The sequence below is a fragment of the Aotus nancymaae genome, unplaced genomic scaffold, assembly GCF_030222135.1.
Source record: "Aotus nancymaae isolate 86718 unplaced genomic scaffold, 86718_ANA_hifiasm-v0.15.2.pri h1tg000033l, whole genome shotgun sequence".
In the NCBI taxonomy this organism is placed as follows: Eukaryota; Metazoa; Chordata; class Mammalia; order Primates; family Aotidae; genus Aotus; species Aotus nancymaae.
Window position 1 is genome coordinate 55,557,094 of NW_026988447.1, and position 21,029 is coordinate 55,578,122.

Here is a 21,029-nt window from a genome sequence, read left to right on the forward strand (position 1 = left end):
TTAAGCTTTACTTGTTCCTTTCTACTTCAAAAAATGGGTTTCTTTAATAAACACACTCTAAATAAGGGAATAAACACTTTATTTTAAAAATTCAAATATGCTTCAAATGAAAACTCCTGTTCATTTATTAAGCACCCACAGAGTGCCAGGCAAGATTTGTTCATGCTCTTTTAGAGCAAAATTCACTATTCCGTTGCACTTGGCATAATGCTGACATTTTAGATCCATTGTCATAAAACGACCAAGATCTCCAAGACTTGCTCAAGAAACAAGTTTCCAATCCACAGTAGAAATAGATCATGCAGGTTTATGCAGAAGTCAACTGGTGATGTCTGTCAACTATTTCACTTAATGTCCTCTCCCTGATTAAGAGAAAATTAAAGTATTAAGGGCATAGAAAATGGATTTCTTAGTATTATAACCTAAAACTCAAGTTTAAAATCAGCATCAGTTTCTATAACGTTTAGCAAACATATTTTACCAAATTTAACTGTCATTCATATTACACTTTCATTTTTCAAATTAATAATTAAGCAAAACCAAATTAGAATTAGGTGAAAAAACTGAAAGGAAAAGGCAAAACATCATGGTGTTCTACATACTTGCTGGCAGAGAAAAACAAACAAACAAAAACAGAAAATGCCAGTTAATATCAATTCTAAAAGTCAGGCAATTTAAAGACCTTTTAAGATACTCACCTCTGAAACCACCACCCCCTCTTCCTCCTCGGAAGCCCCCACCTCCACCTCCTCTTCCACCTCTAAAACCACCTGAAAAACATTTATTAAATAATAATGCAAAATATTTAAATAATAATATAAATAATAAATATTAAGTTATTAACTATATAACCTCTTATGCTGATAAGCCTACAAAGATCAATACAATAACTATAATTATAATGAATATAGATTCACATACTTTATCATGGAAAAAATTTTAGAAGATAAAAATGGAGGGACTGTAGTAGTTTACCAACTGGGCAACAGGCTAAAACCCCAGATCCCTTTTAAACAAGTATTCCATTTTAATAAATTAGAAAACCTTCTACTTTAAAGTATAATTCAGTCTTGTTAAATGTATGATTATCATCTTAGCTCTTGCTTATGATAAAGACTTTTTTGATTCAACTAAGGATAGTTTGATGGAACTAAGGCTTTTTATCCTAAGAACAAACGGTGGCACCTACGGGTGCTTTTGCTCTGGGGGCATGATAATAAATACGATAGTTAAGGTTAATTGAGCTACATAGGTAAGATTTTAAAAAAATAAGATAGTTGTGAATTTTTTGAAATGTTAAATGATACTCAAATGAGAATAGGGGAATCTCTATTCATCAAATTCTCAAGAAGGTACCCCTCAAAATATTGGAGAGAAATACGTTGATATTTTTTAAAGATATTCCTTGCTACCTACATGGACCCAAACAAGTACATTTATGGAGTGAAATGATGATTAAATTGAGAGACGCAAAAGCGAATCGTTCCTTTTCTTTTTCTGATCCAGTAACAAAAGCTGTCCAGGCCCAACTTTCAGCTCCTCTCCCTTTCCACTTTGGCTCTGCCCAGTGGTACCCCATCACCAGCCCTCCCCCTACTCACAGGACATGGCAGCCCCACTCCCCAGAGCCCTGCTCATCACCAGCTGCCCATAACCATGAAGGTGCCAAAACCCTGGGGAAAGGCATATATCAAAACTGAGATCACAGCAATGAATTTATTAGCAATAGTTCTTGACATGACATCAGGAGATTCGCATTTTAATTCTGGGTCTGCCAATTGTTTGATGGGGGCTAATTAATTTCTGTACGTCTCCATTTTCCTCATTCATAAAACGAGGATATCATCTATCTCAAAAGGTTTCACTGAGATTGGAAGAATATACACAGAAATTAAAAGAAGGTATGACCAGCTTTCAGCATGCAGTCTATACTCAATGATATTAAAATTAAGATGATTTTATCGTTTATTAAAATGGCCAAGAAAACATGAATGATCCAAAGAAATAAAGTCCCTCAAAAGTATACTACAGTAGATTTTTTTTAAGTTGTTGAAATGAAGCATTATTATTATGGACAATCTGTCAATATTTGAAAGCAGCTTTATCATAAGGGAGGTTTGCTATGTACAAAACTAAATTGTACTATATGAATTTAGCTGTGACTTTGAAATCTCATCAGAAATTTTCCCCAAGTAACTTACCGCCTCTGCCACCACCTCTGCCACCTCCTCCTCGGCCTCCTCCTCGGCCTCCCCTGCCACCACCTCTTGGAGGTCCTTTCTCACCTGGAGGTCGAGGTAAAAACCTCTGCAGTGGCAGCAGCTTATATGGGTCTATATAAAACTGAAAACATAATAGAAGCAATTAGTATGATGACTTGGGGGACAGTATAATCATTCAGAAGCTATATGATAGAGTCAAAACTGACTGGATTCAGTTTTGCAATTTAATTCTTTCCACAATGTACCTCTGGGTAAGGACTTAATTTCTTACTACCTTAGTTTTCTTTTATCTTTTTTTTTTTTAAGTTCTGGGATACACATGCAGAATGTGCAGGCTTGTTACATAGGTATACATGTGCCATGGTGGTTTGCTGCACCCATCAACCTGTCATCTAGGTTTTCAGCCCCGCGTGCATTGGGTATTTGTCCTAATGCTCTCCCTCTCCTTGCCCCCGACCCCTCAACATGCCCGGGTGTGTGATATTCCCCGCCATGTGTCCATGTGTTCTCATTGTTCAACTCCCACTTACGAGTGAGAACATACGGTGTTTGGTTTTCCGTTTATGTGTCAGTTTGCCTTAGTTTTTTTATCTGTAAAATGTAGAGAATACATATCTAGCTCACATGTTTGTGTGATGATCAAGAGTGATGTATATAAGGCATTTGTACTCTGGCACACAATAAGCATTGTATGCATATAAAAAAATCAAGACCAATTCAATCTCATTTCTCTTTAGAAATAGGTTTAACATTTCCACTCAACAGAACTGCCATAAGAAAAATAAAACTATTAAAAACATAGCATTATCTTGAATAAAATAAAAAACATAGCATTAAAATTCAAAATAAAGCATTCACAAACTAGCTGTCTCAAGCCTTTAATAAAGGATCAAAAGGTAACTATTTTCTGAACACACGAAGTAACGAAGGATATACAGAAACTATACCCATCCTATAATTGGGGCTAAAGAGGACATTTCTCAGATAATGAAATGTAAAGGGCATATTGTATCATAGTTCTTCTACACAAAACACATGAGGATTTCAAACTGTGATACATTACTTATAATAAGATCTCTGAATCCCTCTCTAGATATCACCTTATTATTCATCTTCCCTTCAAAGCCCATCATCTCAAAATATTGTCTAGATCTACACTGTTCAATGTGATAGCCATGAGCCACAGGTGGCTACTTATATTTAAATTAATTAACTATTAAAAATTCAGTTCCTGAGTCACATGAGCCATAATTCAAGTGCTCAAAAGCTACGTGTGACTAAGAGCTACTTTACTGGGCAGGGATTTCCATCACTGCAGAAAGTTCAAGTAGAGGGCACTGGTCTACAGACTTCATAATAACGCAGGCTGGGTAAGGAGGGCTGAATCTCAACATAGGAGGGAGTATGGAAACTGGGAGATGTAGAATGTACTCCAGTTAATATCTGTAGTTAAGAAACAAAACCCGAAAAAAACTAAATAATAAGTCCTCAAATAAATAATTCTGAGAAAAGGGAGAGGGATTCTGATCAATTTAAGTGGCTATTACCAGCAATTTTTTTTTTCAGGTCACAAAATGGGAATCCTTTCTCAGCATTGTTTCTTTCTGGGCTCAACAGCTCTAGGCACACCTGAAGCAATTTCCTGTGAGTACGTGCCAAGGTTGCCACAACTAGCAGCCATGTGCTAACAATAAGCTATTGTCTCCTTCTCATTTCCCATTTCATTCTGGCTCCTGGGCCCACCACTGCACTGGCTCCATGATTCCCTGACGTCTACGCGGCTGTCTTCCAATGACACTTTGCAGCATTCTGCCATAGCTGAGCAGTCCCTCCTGGAAACACTCTTTCAATTTTTGTGATACCACTTTTATGACAGGCTCGTGGTTTGCCTTTTTTTTTTTAAACTGGCAATTTCCACTAACTGAGTTTCCACTAACAGACATTTAGCTTTAGGAGGTGTCCCGAAACTCTTCATAGGTGCTCTTTTCCTCTCATTCTTTCTTCCTACACTGTTTCATGTACTGTCTGTGTACTTAACAAATTCCCAATTCTATCTCCAGTCTAGACTCTTCCTTTAAATTCCTGACCATTTGACAGTCTCACAAGTACCTTCACCTCACTATGTCCAAAACTGAACTCATTATCTTTCCCCAACCCCCTTCTTCTGCATTGTTGCCCATTTCATTAAACAGTACCATCACCCACAAAGATGTTGACATCGGACATCTGAAAGATGGTGATATTTTTTACTTCTTCAATTTCCATCCTATTGATTCTACTTCCTGTACCTTTCATAAATCCACTCACTTTTTATAGTTAGAACAACTATTATAGCCTCCTACCTGTCCCCTCACACAATATTCACCTCTTTCCAAGGTGCTTTTTTATCTTCCCAGTGTTCTTCTGAAGCATACAACTAACTGTATTATCCCATTATTCAAAAATAAAACATGGCCGGGAGTGGTGGCTCAAAGCTGTAATCCCAGCACTTTGGGAGGCCGAGGCAGGCAGATCACCTGAGGTTGGGAGTTCGAGACCAGCCTGACCAACATGGAGAAACCCCATCTCTACTAAAAATACAAAATTAGCCAGGCATGGTGGCACATGCCTATAGTCCCAGCTACTCGGGAGGCTGAGACAGGAGAATCACTTGAACCTGCGAGGCGAAAGTCACGGTGAGCCGAGATCATGCTGTTGCACTCCAGCCTGGGCAACAAGAGTGAAACTCCGTCTCAAGAAAAAAAGCAAAACACAATTGAAACTGAAGTCTAAACTCTTTCCTTTGACCTGAAGGCTTAAGTTAATCAAGCCCCCTCCTACCTCTCTGGTCTTAATTCACAACTTTCCCAACCTCTCCTAAATGTTTCATTCCCAAACTATACGTCTGCCTTTTTATTTCCTTTCAGTTGCTTGCTGTCTCAGAGACTGCATATACTCTTTTCTCTACTTGGAATGCACTTCCTCTTTCTCTTTGACTAGCTCAGAAGCTCTCAAGTATTGCCTAACTACATCAAAATTATCCAAGTGCTTTTCCTTTTTACAACTGAATCCTGGACCCTACTTAAGAGCTCCTAGGTCAAATTTCCTCAAGTGGAAACTAGAAGTACATCTTCTTAAAAGCTCCCCAAGATAACTCTGACATGCAACCAGGTGTGGAAATCACTTCTAGTCAACAATCAGGCCTAAGCTTCAAGCTCACTTTTTCAGGAAACACTACAGACTAAAGTTGGTGGCACTACGGTTTCTCATGGCAACCTGTAGTTTTCCTTCACAGCATATGTTATTGATTTCTTGGGAAATTATTCAGTACCTACGTTCTCTCAAATAACATAAGATTTTACCTAGTGTTTGGTCAAGAAAGTTTTTCAGTATGAGTTTTACATAAACAAAAAACTCTTACTATAGCAGTTACAGATCTTGGTAATATGAACAAAATCCGTAATTTTTACTTTCTAAAAGGTGGTTATCAAATAAATTACTTTTAAAGATTAGTATGTTCAATATTTATAGCCTAGAACATTTCAGTTTAAGAGCTTTACTAGTGATATACTGTGGAAGTCTCAAGTGCCCTAAGTAGCACTTTCCTAAGATAGGTCATTCCCTTATAAAACCAGGGATCCCAAGTATCATAAGTATGACTCACCTTCTGTAGTTTTTTAAAGGATGAAGCCTTCATATTTTCTGATAATTTAACTGAAAAATACTATTACTTTCATTAAGGAACAAATTAGCAATTAAGATGAAAGATAATATCGAACCTTATGAATTTATGTATAATTTCAAAAACAAGGTTAGAATACATGGACATATATAGGAAAAATAAAAAATGAGTTTCCAGGGGGCTGGGTGTGGTGGCTCATGCCTGCAAACCCAGTACTACTTCAGGAGGCCAAGGCAGGTCGATCACTTGAGGCCGGGAGTTTGAGACCAGCCTGGCCAACATGGTAAAACCCCATCTCTACTAAAAATACAAAAATTAGCTGCACAAGGTGGTACTCACCTGTAATCCCAGCTACTTGAAAAACTGAGGTATGAGAATTGCTCAAACCCAGGAGACAGAGGTTGCAGTGAGCTGAGATCGTGCCACTGCACTCCAGCCTGGGCAACAGAGTGAGTCTCTATTTCAAAAAAAAGAGAAAGAGGAAGAGGAAGAGGAGAGAAGAGTTTCCACAGTAGTGGGGGCACCAAACAACTTCTAATTCTACATTTCCAGTGGCACCACTATATCCAAATCAACCAACTTAATCCTGTAGGACTTATCCAAATGGCCATCACTGCTAGAACTTTCCCAAAAAAAACTCACCTTCCTAGGGTCTGTCATTTTAATATCTATGGATGAATACATTCTCCCCTTGATTCTCCTTCATGGTCCAATATGTAGCAATCCTGTCTAATTAAATAAAACAAGTTTAATTTATACTTAACTGCCTCAGAAAAATACAAATAGTAACCTTTGAATATTATTAGGTCTTCCAATTAAAAAGGATACAAAATCTCTAAGTTGTCCAAATATTTCATCCACTTTTCCAATTTGTTCTTTGTTTTCTAAGTAAACAGGAGCATTGAAATAAGGCACTTTATTTTCATCTGTGGTACATTTACAAACTATGTCATCTTCACAGGGATGCAGGAACTCTCCTAATACTGAAATAGGACAAGAAAATGTTAAAACATAGAACTATTTCAAATGATACTGACCAACTTCTGGAAGCTTCCTTCTTGGCTACCGGGCACTTCACCGTAACTGTTCTCCTGTGAGGCAGAAGACCGCAGTCATTAAGAGTGTGGACCTCCTGGGCTGGTATACAGACTCCACAACACACTAGCTCTGTGACCTAAGAGAAGTCACCCACTCTTTCTCTAATTCAGTGTCTCATCTTTAGTATGCACTAATAACATATCATGTATATCTACATGTATATCTACACCTAAAAGAGTATTGTATGTAATCCCAGCACTTTGGGAGGCCGAGACAGGTGGATCACAAGGTCAAGAGATCGAGACCATCCTGGTCAACATGGTGAAACCCCGTCTCTACTAAAAATACAAAAAATTAGCTGGGCACGGTGGTGCATGCCTGTAATCCCAGCTACTCAGGAGGCTGAGGCAGGAGAATTGCCTGAACCCAGGAGGCAGAGGTTGCGGTGAGCCGAGATCGCACCATCGCACTCCAGCCTGGGTAAGAAGAGTGAAACTCCGTCTCAAAAAAAAAAAAAAAAAAAAAAGAGTATTTTAAGGACTAAATGGAGTAACAAATGTCAAGTGCTTAGAGTAGTGCCTGGCACACTGAGACCATTCAATCTAAACAGTTATCTTATTATAACGTATTATCTGATTCAAAACTCTGCTTCATTCTCCTGCTTCTTCCTTGTCTTCAACCCCCAACTGAATTAGCCTTTGTTCTTTTTTTTTCTCTTGCCTTTCAACTTTCGCATTCCCACTACCAACTCTTTAACAATGATTCATTTTTTTCAAGGACATAGGGTGGAATCTCAAAATAACTACCTTTATTTCTAACTAACTAGACTATCACCCAAACTTAAATACTTACCACATTCCTGCAAAACCAACTCTCCATTCCTATCGCCGAGGCTCAAAACCTGGAACTTTTTATTGCCAGTATTAGCTAAGTTCTACTGATTTTGTTTCCTTTGAAATCTCTCCTATCTAACCCTTCCTCTTTTTCCTCACTGTCACCATCCTGAATCAGGCTCTCAATGCCTCACGTATGGACTGGTGCAACAGCTTCTGGGCTGGGACCTTTTATTCTAGACACTGCTCCTTTCAAATCCTCCTTAATTAGACACTGTTCATCCTCTCTCGTCTTTAATGTAGTAGGCTTTACTTTCTGTGACTTCCATTCCAATCTCATTGTTAATTACTCTAAAACTGCCCTAAATGGGTCTTTTTCTCGACTTCCTCTCTGGCAGTTTCCCTCTCAAGCAAATTTTTTTCTCACTTACTTACTTTTGAGTAGTAACGAAAGCATGGGCTGTGGACTCAGAATACTTGGCTTTGTATTTCCTTCTTTTCTGTACAGACAGGGTCTCTTGCTTATTGTCCAGGCTGGTCTCTAACTCCTGGCTTCAAGCGATCCTCCCGCCTCAGCTTCCCAAAGTGTTGGGATTACAGGCGTGAGCCACTGCACCCGGCCTGTATTTCAGCTATATCACTAACTGATCACTTATCACTAACCTTATGACCCTAGCAAAAAAATTTAACTCTTAATCACAGTTTTCTCATCTGTAAAATGGGGGAATTAGGGATAAGTACTCACTTGCTGTCTTTAATATCTTCCTGTCAACCCTCAAGTTCCACCTCCATGATGCATTTTAAGTATCCCACAGCTTTCTTCATCTCCGCATCCCCATCTTTACACGTTACTGTACGATTATAGGTCAGTTTACATCATTTTCCACACAGGCTTGTGTATCCCAAACTTGCTGACTAATAACACAAACCCACAACCCACCCCTACTCCTTCAAATAGGCTAAATGTTGAAGACTACATACAGACTACACGTTCTGGAGGTCCTTGGTCTTGGCCTTTGTTAAAGCCTCCGCGGCCACCCCCTCGTCCGAATCCTCCCCTGCCGCCGCCTCTGAAATTGCCGCCGCCTCCACCACCGCCTCCACCTCGGAAGTGGTTGCTGCTGCTGCCACGGTTGAAGCCGCCACCTCCACCACCTCGATTAAAGCCTCCACGACCTCCGCCTCGAAAAGACATTCTCTCTCCTCCCTGGTGAAAAAAAAATGAGCAGTATCTTCTGATCACTGTAGCCTCTGAGTACACTCCAACCCCTTGGAGCCGCAGTCAGAAGGGGACAATAGCAGCCCTGTCACGTCACCCACGGTCAGACCGCCAGTGACCAACCTTTAGGGTGAAGAGTTTACTTCCCTATGGTCTCGGGAGCGCCGACCGACCACACACCAGCCTGGCTGCCCCAGGATTAGTACCTCCTCCCCCTACAGACAGCAAGGTCTTCGCACCGTATCCCCTTCTTTCCTCCCTCCCTCCGGCAGCTGGGTTCCGCGTCCAGCATTTTCAGATCCTCCGGCTTCTGCGGCAACTCACCGGCGCCACGTGCACCTCTGGCCCTGGCCTTGCGCGCGCACACACCCACCCGCTGGGTACTTCCGCCGCACTGGAACCTCCTCGGCTACCGTACCGCCAGAGTTTTTTTTAAAAAACCTGAAACTCGAATAACTGGCTTGCCAAAAAAAAAAAAAAAAAAGCCAGCCACCCGCGGAATCAGCGACACTTGGTTCCAAAACAAGTGTCTGGAAAAATGGCAATAATATCGAACCTTAACCACTAATTTACAACCAAGAGGTCAACGTGCCTAGAGTGGAGCCGCGGAAGTGACGTATAATAGCGGCGTCCTTTGCAGCACGACGTCCCGGAAGTGCTGCGGCAATGTTGCTCTTGGAGATAGTTGGCGTTAGAGATCCGCCCTCTGTCCCAGGGGCGGGGCGGGTTCCAGTTTGGTTCCAGCGCTGACTGCCGGAACGAAAGCACCTTTCAGGAACAAGGTTGGTTCTTAAAGTCGGTGCCGACTAGCGGGGCGCACTTGCTTCTCACGAAATTGTCGCCAACCGTACTCACCAGTTTGTTGCTAACTTCAGCAACTGTGCAGACGGGTCTCTTAAGGTTTCTGAGGCGCACTCTGTTCAGTGGATCTGGCTGCGTCAGAACCCGTCACAGCCGGCGGAAGCGTTTATCTGAGTTTCTTGTTTCTTCTCGACCTATTGATTTGCGCACAACTGTGGGTTGATCTGTGCCTGTTCTTTTGTTCTGTGGTCTCACTAATTAGAGGAAGAAAAGCAATGCGTGTGTTTATTTAATTTTTTATGCTGTCTTATAGAAAACCAAACCATCTTTTTTATCTTTGTACCAGGTATTCATTCAAGTATATTTTAAGCACCGACAGGCTGTGAACCACTCTGTGCTCGAAGCTCCTCTCCTTCCTCTCTCCTTAAGCCCTTTATATTTGACATCAGCTTCCCCCATATTCTCCAGAGCTTCTCTCACAAATAAAGGTAGTGACCTTCCATTTATTAAATTTGGTTGGAGTCTTTTATACCCAAACCCTCTGAGATCTTACCTTGATATTTGACACAGTTGACTACCTCGTATTTAGAAGAGGGTGGAACTTGGTACCTATCTAATTGACAGGGTTATTGTAAATGGGATTTTAAAATACCTTTTTAGGCAGGGCGCGGTGGCTTACGCCTGTAATCCCAGCACTTAGGGAGGCCGGGACGGCTGGATCACTTGAGGCCAGGAGTTCGAGACCAGCCTGGCCAACACGGTGAAACCCCGCCCCCCTACTAAAAATACAAAAATTAACCGGGCAGGGTGGTGCACGCCTTTTATCACAACTACTCAGGAGGCTGAGGCAGGAGAATCGTTTGAACCCGGGAAGCAGAGGTTACAGCGAGCCGAGATCCGCCACTGCACTCCATCCTGGACAACAGAGCAAGACTTGGTCTCAAAACAAACAAACAAAAAACAAGTGAGAGAGGAAACTTCACTTTTTCTTTTTGTTTTAATTTAGTAAACGTTGCAATTTGATTTTAATGAATGTCGATCTTTTATAGGCCTATATATGCATAAAAGTATTATTTTTGAAAGAAAAAAATGAAAATTACCTATTTAGTGTGAAAATTTTGCTTGTCTTTTGCTGTGTATCTGCTCAATTCTGAGTTTGACTTGAGATTGTCATACACAGATTTCATTTTGAACTGAAATGAGATGCTTTCTGTCTTTGCTCTTCATAATTGCTCAATAAGAAAAAAACTTGCTTGAACAAGAAGTTTAAAAGTATGTCAAAAATGTTTATTACTTTCCTATAAATGTCAAGCTGCTCTTCTTTCTCAGAAATCCAAAACCTGTAGAAGCACAAATCAGGCCAGGCACGGTGGCTCATGCCTGTAATCTCAGCACCTTAGAAGGCTGAGGCAGGCGGATCACCTGAGGTCAGGAGTTCAAGACCAGTCTGGCCAACATGGTGAAACCCCGTCTCTACTAAAAATACGAAACTTAGCTGGCCTGGTGGTGGGCGCCTGTAGCCCCAGCTACTTGGAAGGCTAAGACAGGAGAATCACTTGAACTCGGGAGGCAGATTGCAGTGAGCCAAGATTTCACCATTGCACTTCAGCCTGGGTGACAGAGCGAGACTCCATCTCAAAAATAATAATAATATTTTCTTAGTGTCAGCGAATATCTAGTCCATGTGAAATGTTCCCAGGTTATTTCAAAATGTCTTTAAATAGTTGGATCAATCAAATTGAGATCCAAACAAGGGCCATACATTGTATTTTATTGATATATCTCTTAAGTCTCTTTTATTCTGTGTCAGCTTCCTCTCCCTGTTTTGTTTTTTCTTCCCATGGCATTTATTTGTTGAAAAAACCGAGTCTTTTGTCATGTATAATTCCCCACTTTCTCACTGATTACATCCTCATGGTTGTATACATTGTTTTTCTATCCTCTGTATTTCCCATAAATTGTTAGTTAATTGATAGTAAGATCTAGAGACTTGATTGTGTTCAGGTTCTTTTTTTTTTCTCTCCTGCAAGAATACTTCCAGACGTCCCATGGGGAGCCCCATAGTGTCTGGTTGTCTCTCTCTGGGAATGAGATTAATCAGTGGGATCAGTGTTTTCAGCCTCATCGACCTATTAGTTCCCTGCCAGCTTTTCACCTAATGGTTTTAGCAGCTGTTGGTGATCATCACTAGATCCATTGACTCATAAGGTATTGCAAAATAATAATATGATAATTCTATCACTTATTTTGCAATTATTAACTGAAATAAATTTCCTTTTTTAATATTGTTATTTCAATTTTTTCCTATCATTGTTACTTATAATGCTTAAAATATTTCATCTTTGGCTTGTGAGAGCCCCTTCAAGTCTTTTAATACCACCAACTAGCCTTTGATGTCTTTATTGCTTTCTGGTACAAAATATTTCTTTTACATTTTAAGCCCCAGACATGGAATCAGCTCATTCTCCAAAGAGCCTTGGTTTTTTAAGTGGAAAATGGTATGTAGAGAAGGCAACCTGGCTCATTGCTCTGGATTGTTATGACTTCTAGGCCCTATCAGAACAATGGACAACTAGAAGATAATTATTTTTAGAAAGAAAATAGAATTGTGGTTCACAGTGATATTTCCAATTCAAAGTTAAGACTACAGTTTGTTTCTTTGAATTTAAACTTGTGTCTGTCTTGCCCTGAAATTCTTATGACATTAGCATAATTATTTGCCTTAGTACTGCTTAAGATTTTGTTTGTATCAGTTTGCTAATATTTTGTTTAGAATTTTTGCATCTATATTCATAAGTGAGGTTGGTCTTTTTGTTGTGTTGTACATTTCGTTTTTGCAGATTCTGATAATAGAGCTCTGCCTTCAATGACTGTGCAGGAGAATGGTGGGATACGAGGCCTCTTTGCCTATGACTTGCCTCTTAAGTGCAGAGACTCCCTCAACTTCGTGGAGGCTAGTGTCATCTAGAATGCTTCTCTGCTTCTGCCTCAGTGTCCACTCAAGGAGTTCTGGGTTAGAACATGTGCTACAGAGAGCATTACTATAGGCTTTAGCCTGGGATAAATGCCCCATTTGAGCGGGGCACTGGCTCAAATGTTCTTCCTTTTATTTGTTAATTACTAAGTCCCTCACTTCTCTCAGATTCTACTGTTTCTATTTATTCTGTGGTCTTTCTTATACCCAACCTGACAGCAGCTGACACTAATACTGCACCCACAAGATGGCACAATTCATCAAGGAGACCAACTAGTCACTTATATGAGTTTGACACTTCTTAAACATCTTTAAGTTTTGCAGTTAATCTTTTCCTGTCTGCTATATGTATTCTAGTAATTCTTCACTGTTTATATCCTATTAATGAATCCTTCCTCATTTTTCAATGGTGCAATGGAATTACTTCTATTTTTATATTTATTTTCATTGTAATTACAGGAGGAAAGAGACTTAAACTGAATGAAATGTCAGTCCTCATGAGCAGTTTACGTTTTCTTTTTGTTAACTGCTGTATTAATCCATTCTTGCACTGTTATCAAGAAATACCTGAGACTGGATAATTTATAAAGAAATTAGGTTTAATTGGCTTGTGGTTCCACAGGCTGTACAGAAAGCATGATGCTGTCATCTGCTTAGGTTCTGGGGAGGCCTCAGGAAACTTATAACCATAGCGGAAGGCAAACGGAAACACACATTACGTGGCTGGAGTAGGAGCAAGAGAGAGGGGACATTTTAACCAGAAAGGATCAGAAACAGTTCTCATTCACATGGAATGAGCACACATATACGCTTAACGTTTTCCCCAGGCCTTACCTGCCACCTCTGACATAATGTAATATGCAGAGATCTGGGTCATCTGGATTTCCCATAAGACATTCTGGTGGTTTTTCCACAGATAGCATTACTTTAATCAGAGGAGATAAGCATGCTAAATACTTTGATAAATATGTGCTCCAGAGGGTAGGAGATAAAGCCTGGCACATCAGTAAAATTTTTAGGAAACCAGTGTTCAGGAACCTGCTAGAACATCCTCTCTAATGTAAAAGGCACATTATTGTATCTTGTACTTCCTTTAACAAAGAAGGAAGCACAAAACCTGATGAGGCTTTTTGGACTCTGGGGGCAAATATTCTGCACTAGGGAATACTGCTCCAGCTGCCAAAGCAGAAAAGGCTTCTGCAGTGGTCCAGCAGACTCTATGGCATCAGAAGACTCATTGATGGGGGGAAAATGCTGTGTGGTGTTTGAGGAGGTTCCTGTGAGAGAACCACAATATAGGACCTCAGGGTTCTGGAGCAAGGCCATGCCATCTGCAGCAGAGAATGGTATACCTTTTGAAAACCAATTTGTGTATTACTGGTGCCTGATAAATGTAGAATAATGAATCATAGGACACTACGTCACCATATGGCCAGAACTGCCCGTTATGATCTGAGTCCAAATGGACCTGCAAAGTGTAAGGCCAAGCAAGCTTAGCAAAAATGTATTGTAAGATACAAGTGTGACATCCAGAGCCAAACACAAACAGGACCAGAGGTATGAGCAAGATGCATAAGCAGGTAGCAGGTAGCCCAGACTGCCCCCTGTCCCCAGCAACCAAACAGTTGCATTCATGCCCCTTCCTCAGCTCACACCTACAGCTCTCTGGGGAATCTGGTATGACCAGCTGAAGAAAGAGAGGAAAGGTCACATTTTGTTTGCAGATGGGTTGGCTCAGTATATAGGTACAAGTTGAAAATAGAGACTGCATTACAGCCACACTTTGGAGTGGTTTTGAAAGACTGGTGAGAGAAAGTCCTCCCAGTGGGCAGAGCTGCAGGTGGTACACCTGATCAACCACTTTGTGTGGAAATAAAGGTAGCCTGAGGTTAGACTTTATGAAATCACAGGCAATAGTGATTTCCTGATCATCTTTTGTTCCTGAAATGAAAATATTCAAAAACCAAGAGCAAAAAGTTCTGGGATACAAACAGCAACTTTGGCCTGAGAAGCAAATTGTAACCAAGGGCTCAGACCACTTCTGAAAGAGATTGTGGGTCATGTCATTGAGCATGTCACTGAGACCAGCAGAGGTGGGAGGTCAGAGTGAAGGGAACCTAGAATGGATACATGTACATATAGGAGTGGGCATGAAGTGTAAAAATCTTTATATCACATGTTAATGCCTACCAGAAAGCATCCACCAGAGAAAAGGCACAAAATAACCAAAAAAACGGCTTGGCCATTTTGGCTCAACAAAGCTCATCTAGCTTCCATCATTAACAAATACCCAGCCTGACAGCAGCTGACACTAATACTGCACCCACAAGATGGCACAATTCATCAAGGAGACCAACTAGTCACTTAATGGCAAATTAACGACATCTGATTTCTTCACTCTTTGAAGGGTCAGTGGTCCATTCTTACAGGAATAAACACATATTTGAGGTATGGGTGTGCCTTTCCTGACTGCAGGGCCTCCATTAGCACCATAATCCAGAGAATTATCATCCTCTAGCGAAGATCACATCCTGCCAGACAAGGATGGGATCTTTGTGCCTACTTTCCGGCAAAGCAGACCCAGGACTGGGCCTGTGACCATACAATCCCCTGGTCATAGCACATACCACACCACTCAGAAGCTGGTGGACTGATAGAATGTTGGAATGGGCAGAGCTGAGGTGCCAGTTAAATGCAAAACTGTGAGAATGGGGTGCTGTACTCCAGGAAGCCGTATATACATTCAGTCAAAGACCATATAGCGTCGTATTCCCAATAGAAAGAATACATGGGTCTGGGAACTAAGGAATAAAGGCAAGAATGACCATACTTACCATCACTCCCATTGACCAATCAGAGGCTTTGTGCATCTTGTCTGCACAACTGTAGACTCTGCAGGGTTCCTGGTCTTGGTCTTCAAAGGACTATACTTTCACCAGGGGCACAGCAAGAATCCCATGGAATTATAAACTAGAGCTGTTGCCTGGTGTACACTGAGCTCTTTGTGTCTAGGGACCAGCAAGAAAGAAAAAGAGTCATAATCCACAGGGGTAATTGACCCTCCTCATTCCTAGGAAGTAGGGCTGCTGTTACTACGATGTGGGCAGTGAGAAAGATGTGTGCAACCCATATAACCTACTGGGGTATCTTTTTTTGGGGGGTTTCCTTTTTAAGAGAGGATCTCCTTTTATCACTGGTGCAGTGCAGTGGTGCAGTCATGGCTAACTGCAGCATCAACCTCTCCTTGTGTTGCCCAGGCTCATCTCAAACTCCTGGCCTCAAGCAATCCTCCTGCTTTGGCCTCCCAAAGTGCTGGGATTACAGGAGTGAGCCACCATGTCTGGCCTGCGTCTTGTGACAGTAGGGATACAAATAGCAACTTTTGCCTAAGAAGTAAAACGTAACCAGGAGTTCAGACCGCTCCTAAAAGAGATTGTGGATCATGTTATCCAGTAAGTTACTGAGACCAGCAGAGGTGGGAGGTCAGGGTAAAGGGAATCTAAAATGGGTAGTAGGGGGGCTGAGGGTGAGCCCCGAGATCAACTGCAAAGGTAGGAGCTGTAGCCTTTCCCATTAACTCCCTCTTCTAAGTTTTCTCTCAAGAATAGAGGCCTGCTGAAAATTTTAAGGAGCCACTCTTAGAGTACATATGGAACATTGATCTAAAAGGTGCAAATATGTACTCTGAAAGACACAGAGATGAGTTTCCCAGATCCCCTGTCAAGGAGGGTCTTGCCACCTGGCTCCTGGCTGTAAAGAATATAGTCAGAAGATACCTCCTCCTGATAGTACATAAGTGTCAGATCCTTCCGTGTCTGCATCAGCTACAGAAAACTGCCTCACCTAAGTGTATGGCCTTCCTGGGCAACATATAGTAGGAGACTGAGCAAGACAGAATATAACAGCTCAGCCATTTATACTGAACCCAGGGACACAGTGACAGATCACACTCCAGTTCAACTTCTCCCTCGGCTTATGCCTGCTTCCCCTCCCTTCCTTGCACAGGTGTTAATCCCTAACAAACACTTTCACCCCATGCTCACTCTGTCTCAAGTCTCTGCTTCTGGTGAACCCAAACTGTATCAGTATTGCTGCTATCACAGATTTATTTCATAAACAGATAAGTCCTGCATGATAGTTGATATTGGGTCAAGAATACTTGTTTTTAAAATTTCTTGTACTCCAAAAATAAAATATGATCACAGCACAACAAATGCATGGTAAAAAAGCTGATTTCTGAGAGTTTTAAATGTATTTTACATATCCTTCACTATGATCTACTTTTAGTCTTACTGTCTCCCAGTCTTCAACCTTAAGTTTAAAAAATAATATTTTTATTTTACAAAAAAAGTAAAAAATTTGCTTCCAGTATAATGTCTGTCTTCCCCAGACTACAGAATAGAGGCATTCCTCATTAACAGGATGGGGGAAAAATCAGTCACTTCTGGTGAAAACAAATTCCTATTGGTCACCTTGTTCAGCTCTTTACTGGGAGGGCCATTTTTTGGTTTCAGTTACGGTAAATCTCTGGATTTCAGCCACTTTCTTTCAGAGTTCAAAAGTACAAAGCTCTTCAGGAGGGTTGTTCTTTTGAAATATTTTTTCAGAGGTTAAAAATTAAATTTCAGAAGAATACCTGGGGTGGAAAAGAGTTCTCAGCAGAGACAGAGACCCCGAACACCTCCAACATGCTGCTTCATGTTTTTCTGTTATTTTTGTGCTTCCACTTAAGTTTTTGCCAGGTAAGTAAATCAATATTTATGCAAATGATTTCATTAATAGTTTAAAAGTTGTAAAAATATAGAAAATAATTTTAAATATATAATTTGACTTAAATATTACATAGTTCAGTTACCAACAATGCCACTCTGTAGTCAGCAACAAATGTTTTATGTTAGTATCTTAATAAGAGTTTTTTTAAAAATAGTTCTTTTTATATGCTTATATATGCAGAGACATTGAACTGAACAAGAGTTTTACTAATACAAGGCTGTGATTTACTGTGTAGTAAATCAAAAATATTTACCTGCTGCCTCCTGTGTATAAGATACAGTGCTAGGAAGATAGTGAGACTGATCTCTTCCTTCAACAGCCTTTTAGTACACTCTATAATTATAGAAAGGGGAAATAAGCAAATTTCAAACATCTGAAAACACAAAAGTACAAGTTACAAGACAGCATACATTTAATTGCCAAAAGTGATACAAGTATGTAGTAAAAGACTTTAATGAGAGGACAAATCTCTTCATGCTGAGAGGTCATGAAGAGATTATGGATCAAGTGGGATTTGAGCTGAACTTTTAATTCTGGATTACATGTGATCAGTGGTGAGAAGGAGGAATGATTTACAGCTTTTCCAGCCAGGAAAAGCAGCAAGTGCTACCATAGGAAGGCAGCAAAGCACAAGGCCCCTCAAGATAAATGAATCAATTTGATTGTAATGAAGGCTTTGTGGAGTACAAAGGTACTCGAAACTGAAATGACATGTCATAGTGAAGTTAGAGTGTGTCTATTAAGGTGAAACATGTTTAAAACATTTTAGATACTTACTGATGATTGCCAACTTTGGTGGCAATCCAAAACTATCTTGTCTTAATGCCGCTTGTAGAAGAAAATATTTAAAGAAATACTTAAGAAAACACAGTTTAAGATTTTTGTAACTTCTAAAATAGTTGGCATCATCATTGCAATGTTTGTAATAGAGAACAAATGGAAATAACTAAATGCTTATTAATAAGACACTGGAGGCCAGGAGCGGTGGCTCACACCTGTAGTCCTAGCACTTTGGGAGGCCGAGGCAGGTGGATCATGAGGTCAAGATATCGAGACCATCCTAGTCAACATGGTGAAACCCCGTTTCTACTAAAAATACAAAAAATAAAAAATAGCTGGGCCTCGTGGTGCATGCCTGTAGTCCCAGCTACTTGGGAGGCTGAGGCAGGAGTATTGCTTGAACCCGGGAGGCAGAAGTTGCAGTGAGCCGAGATCGTGCCACTGCACTCCAGCCTGGTGACAGAGGGAGACTCTGTCTCAAAATAAAAATAAAAATAAGACACTGGTTAAATTATTGTATATCCAAAATTGAACTAGTATGTAGCTATTGAAATGACGTATTTATTGAAATGAAGTCCTTACTACAATTTTGTTTTTATTGAAGAAAAACACAGGCATATGTGTGTTTATATGCATACATACATAAATGCATACTTATACCTACTTATATATATGACTAAAAGATATTGCAGTACATGTATCAAATAGTTAATTGTTGCTATCATTGGCTAATAAGATTACTGGTGATACTATTTTATACATTTCTCAATTTCAGAATTCAAAATTTTTTTTCTTTTTTTGTTTAAAATGAATATACATTACTTTATAATTAGAAAAATTACTTTTTTGAAAATAAATATTTCATCTCCCTTTTCCATTCCTGAAGAGCCTCTTTCTTTTATTGAACAGTCTTCCAAAAACAAAGTTGCCTTCAGTGCTTTAAGAAACAGCATTTAAAAAAGGGTTAATCTCAAATTCATGAAAATTTCAGAACTTAAAATATTTGTTTATGAAAGAAAGTGGAATTTTTAAATTCTGCTTGCTGAGAAGTAACCATTTTAAATGGTTACTCTTACAGATAGTATAATTAGTGTTCATATAGTTTTAAAACAAATCTAAGTTTTCAAAACTAAATGAAGTATGTGCAGTTGGGATAAATTTTTAAGAGCTGGAGGTAGATTTCTGCCTGAGGGATAAAAAGTATCTCCTTCCTTATTTTTTGTTTTTTAATCAGAACCTCCTGAGGGACTGATGCAAAGGTAGATGATATCAATGACTGGGATAGATGGCAGTGAGATCGAATTAAGTCGTTCTGAATAGTAAAATAAGAAAAGCGGTTTTACTGAACCTACTCAGACAAGGGAACTAGGTGATTCAGAAAAGATGAAAAAGAAACCCACAGCACAGTGGGAGTGGCTGTTGGGACCTTCTGATAGTAAGAGTAACCAAAGGATGTTCAAGAACAAGGAAGCTGGCTAAGTCTGGGGGTTCACACATGTAATCCCAGTACTTTAGAAGGCTGAGGCAAGAGGATTGCTTGAGCCCAGGAGTTTGAGGCTGCAGGGGGCTATGATCATCCCACTGTAATCCAGTCTGGGTGACAGAGCAAGATCCTGTCTCAAATAAATAAAACAGAAGCCAAATGTTTCAGTCAGCATAATTACCTACTATAATTGTGCTGTGACTTAACCCCCAATTGATACCCTAAATTTTATTTTACCCTAAAATTTTATTGCAAACTCAGGCATATAAGGGTGGCATTTTAAAGAGAAAGAACTAGGGTAATGTTAAGCAGAATGACAACATCCTGGAAAGGAAGGGTGGCACACAGGAGGGTGTGCAGGGCAAGTGATGGCAGCAGAAATGGCAGAGTAGGCAGATCCAGAAAAACCAAAAATCCACTTCCACAAAAACCAAAGAGAAGCTGTCAGATCCAAGTTTTTTTAGAACTCTGGAAAACAGTCAAAGGTTTCTAGCACCTAAGCAAATGTTGAATGAAGGAACAGGCAACTAAAAATGGTAGAAAAGCTTTGTGGCATTTTGTGTGTGTCCTTTGTGTCCTTGCCCCATACTCTCCCTGATTTGGCATTGGTCTTGAAGAATAGGTGTGCATGTTTCTCACTCAGGGAGGGACCTGTTCCTTAGCACTGGAAAGAACAGAGAAGACCTTATTCAAAAAGAATCGTGTTTGTCTTTTCTACCCTAAGACCTACCTGAAGGACAGACCCCAGGCACTTGTCTTGGTTTCACCTAACTAGAACTCAGAGAAGAAAAGCATTAGTATTACAAAGCACAGTCCTTGTAAGATTAATGAACAATCTCAGCTGTCTGGGTTAAAGGATTACAGTGGAGGCACACAACAGAACACCAAAGCATGGGGAAAAACAGAGAGAGATCCTATGGGAAATTAGGTCATTCAAAAATGCCTGTGTGTATTGGGGAGTTTAGGAAGCCACATACATGCTCAGGGCAGGACACATGTTCAGAAAGACCTCAGAAGACTCTGAGCCTGCACCTCTGGATGATGTCTTGGTTCAGTGCAAGTATGAAGTGAAGGCTAAGGTAGAGTTGCAAACGGCCTGGATAAGTGCCTAGGGCAGAAACAATCTGCAAAGACTGGGAGAGGTTTTGATTTGTTTTGCTGGGTCTCTCTCTCTCTCTCTCTCTCCCCTCTCTCTCTCCATCTCTCCTGTTGCATTGAAGGAAATCTCTGTCTAAGCACTAGCCG

General features: G+C 40.3%; 2 protein-coding genes across 5 annotated transcripts in view; one reads left to right on the forward strand and one right to left on the reverse strand.

Annotated features, from left to right (window-relative positions):
* Nucleotides 1-62: 62 nt before the first annotated feature.
* GAR1 (GAR1 ribonucleoprotein) lies at nucleotides 63-9,905 on the reverse strand. Of its 3 annotated transcripts, none has more exons than XM_012436570.3 (7): nucleotides 9,829-9,905; nucleotides 8,736-8,961; nucleotides 6,712-6,866; nucleotides 5,866-5,925; nucleotides 2,202-2,343; nucleotides 699-770; nucleotides 63-362 (listed from the first exon to the last, which is right to left on the reverse strand). In XM_012436570.3, exons 2-7 carry the CDS (start codon nucleotides 8,947-8,949, stop codon nucleotides 349-351), a joined length of 657 nt encoding a protein of 218 aa, XP_012291993.1. In that variant the 5' UTR covers nucleotides 8,950-8,961; nucleotides 9,829-9,905; the 3' UTR covers nucleotides 63-348. The 3 variants fall into 3 exon arrangements, with proteins under 3 accessions (XP_012291993.1, XP_012291992.1, XP_012291995.1); XM_012436569.2 differs by lacking the exon at nucleotides 9,829-9,905 and adding an exon at nucleotides 9,298-9,555; XM_012436572.3 differs by lacking the exon at nucleotides 9,829-9,905 and adding an exon at nucleotides 9,180-9,235.
* Nucleotides 9,906-17,294: 7,389 nt separating this feature from the next.
* CFI (complement factor I) overlaps nucleotides 17,295-21,029 on the forward strand; it is a 57,686-nt gene continuing 53,951 nt past the window's right edge. For both annotated transcript variants that reach the window (XM_064384011.1, XM_064384012.1), the window contains exon 1: nucleotides 17,295-17,490. In XM_064384011.1, coding sequence (XP_064240081.1) covers nucleotides 17,437-17,490 — 54 coding nt within the window. In that variant the 5' untranslated portion in view covers nucleotides 17,295-17,436. The remainder of the gene's footprint in view (nucleotides 17,491-21,029) is intronic.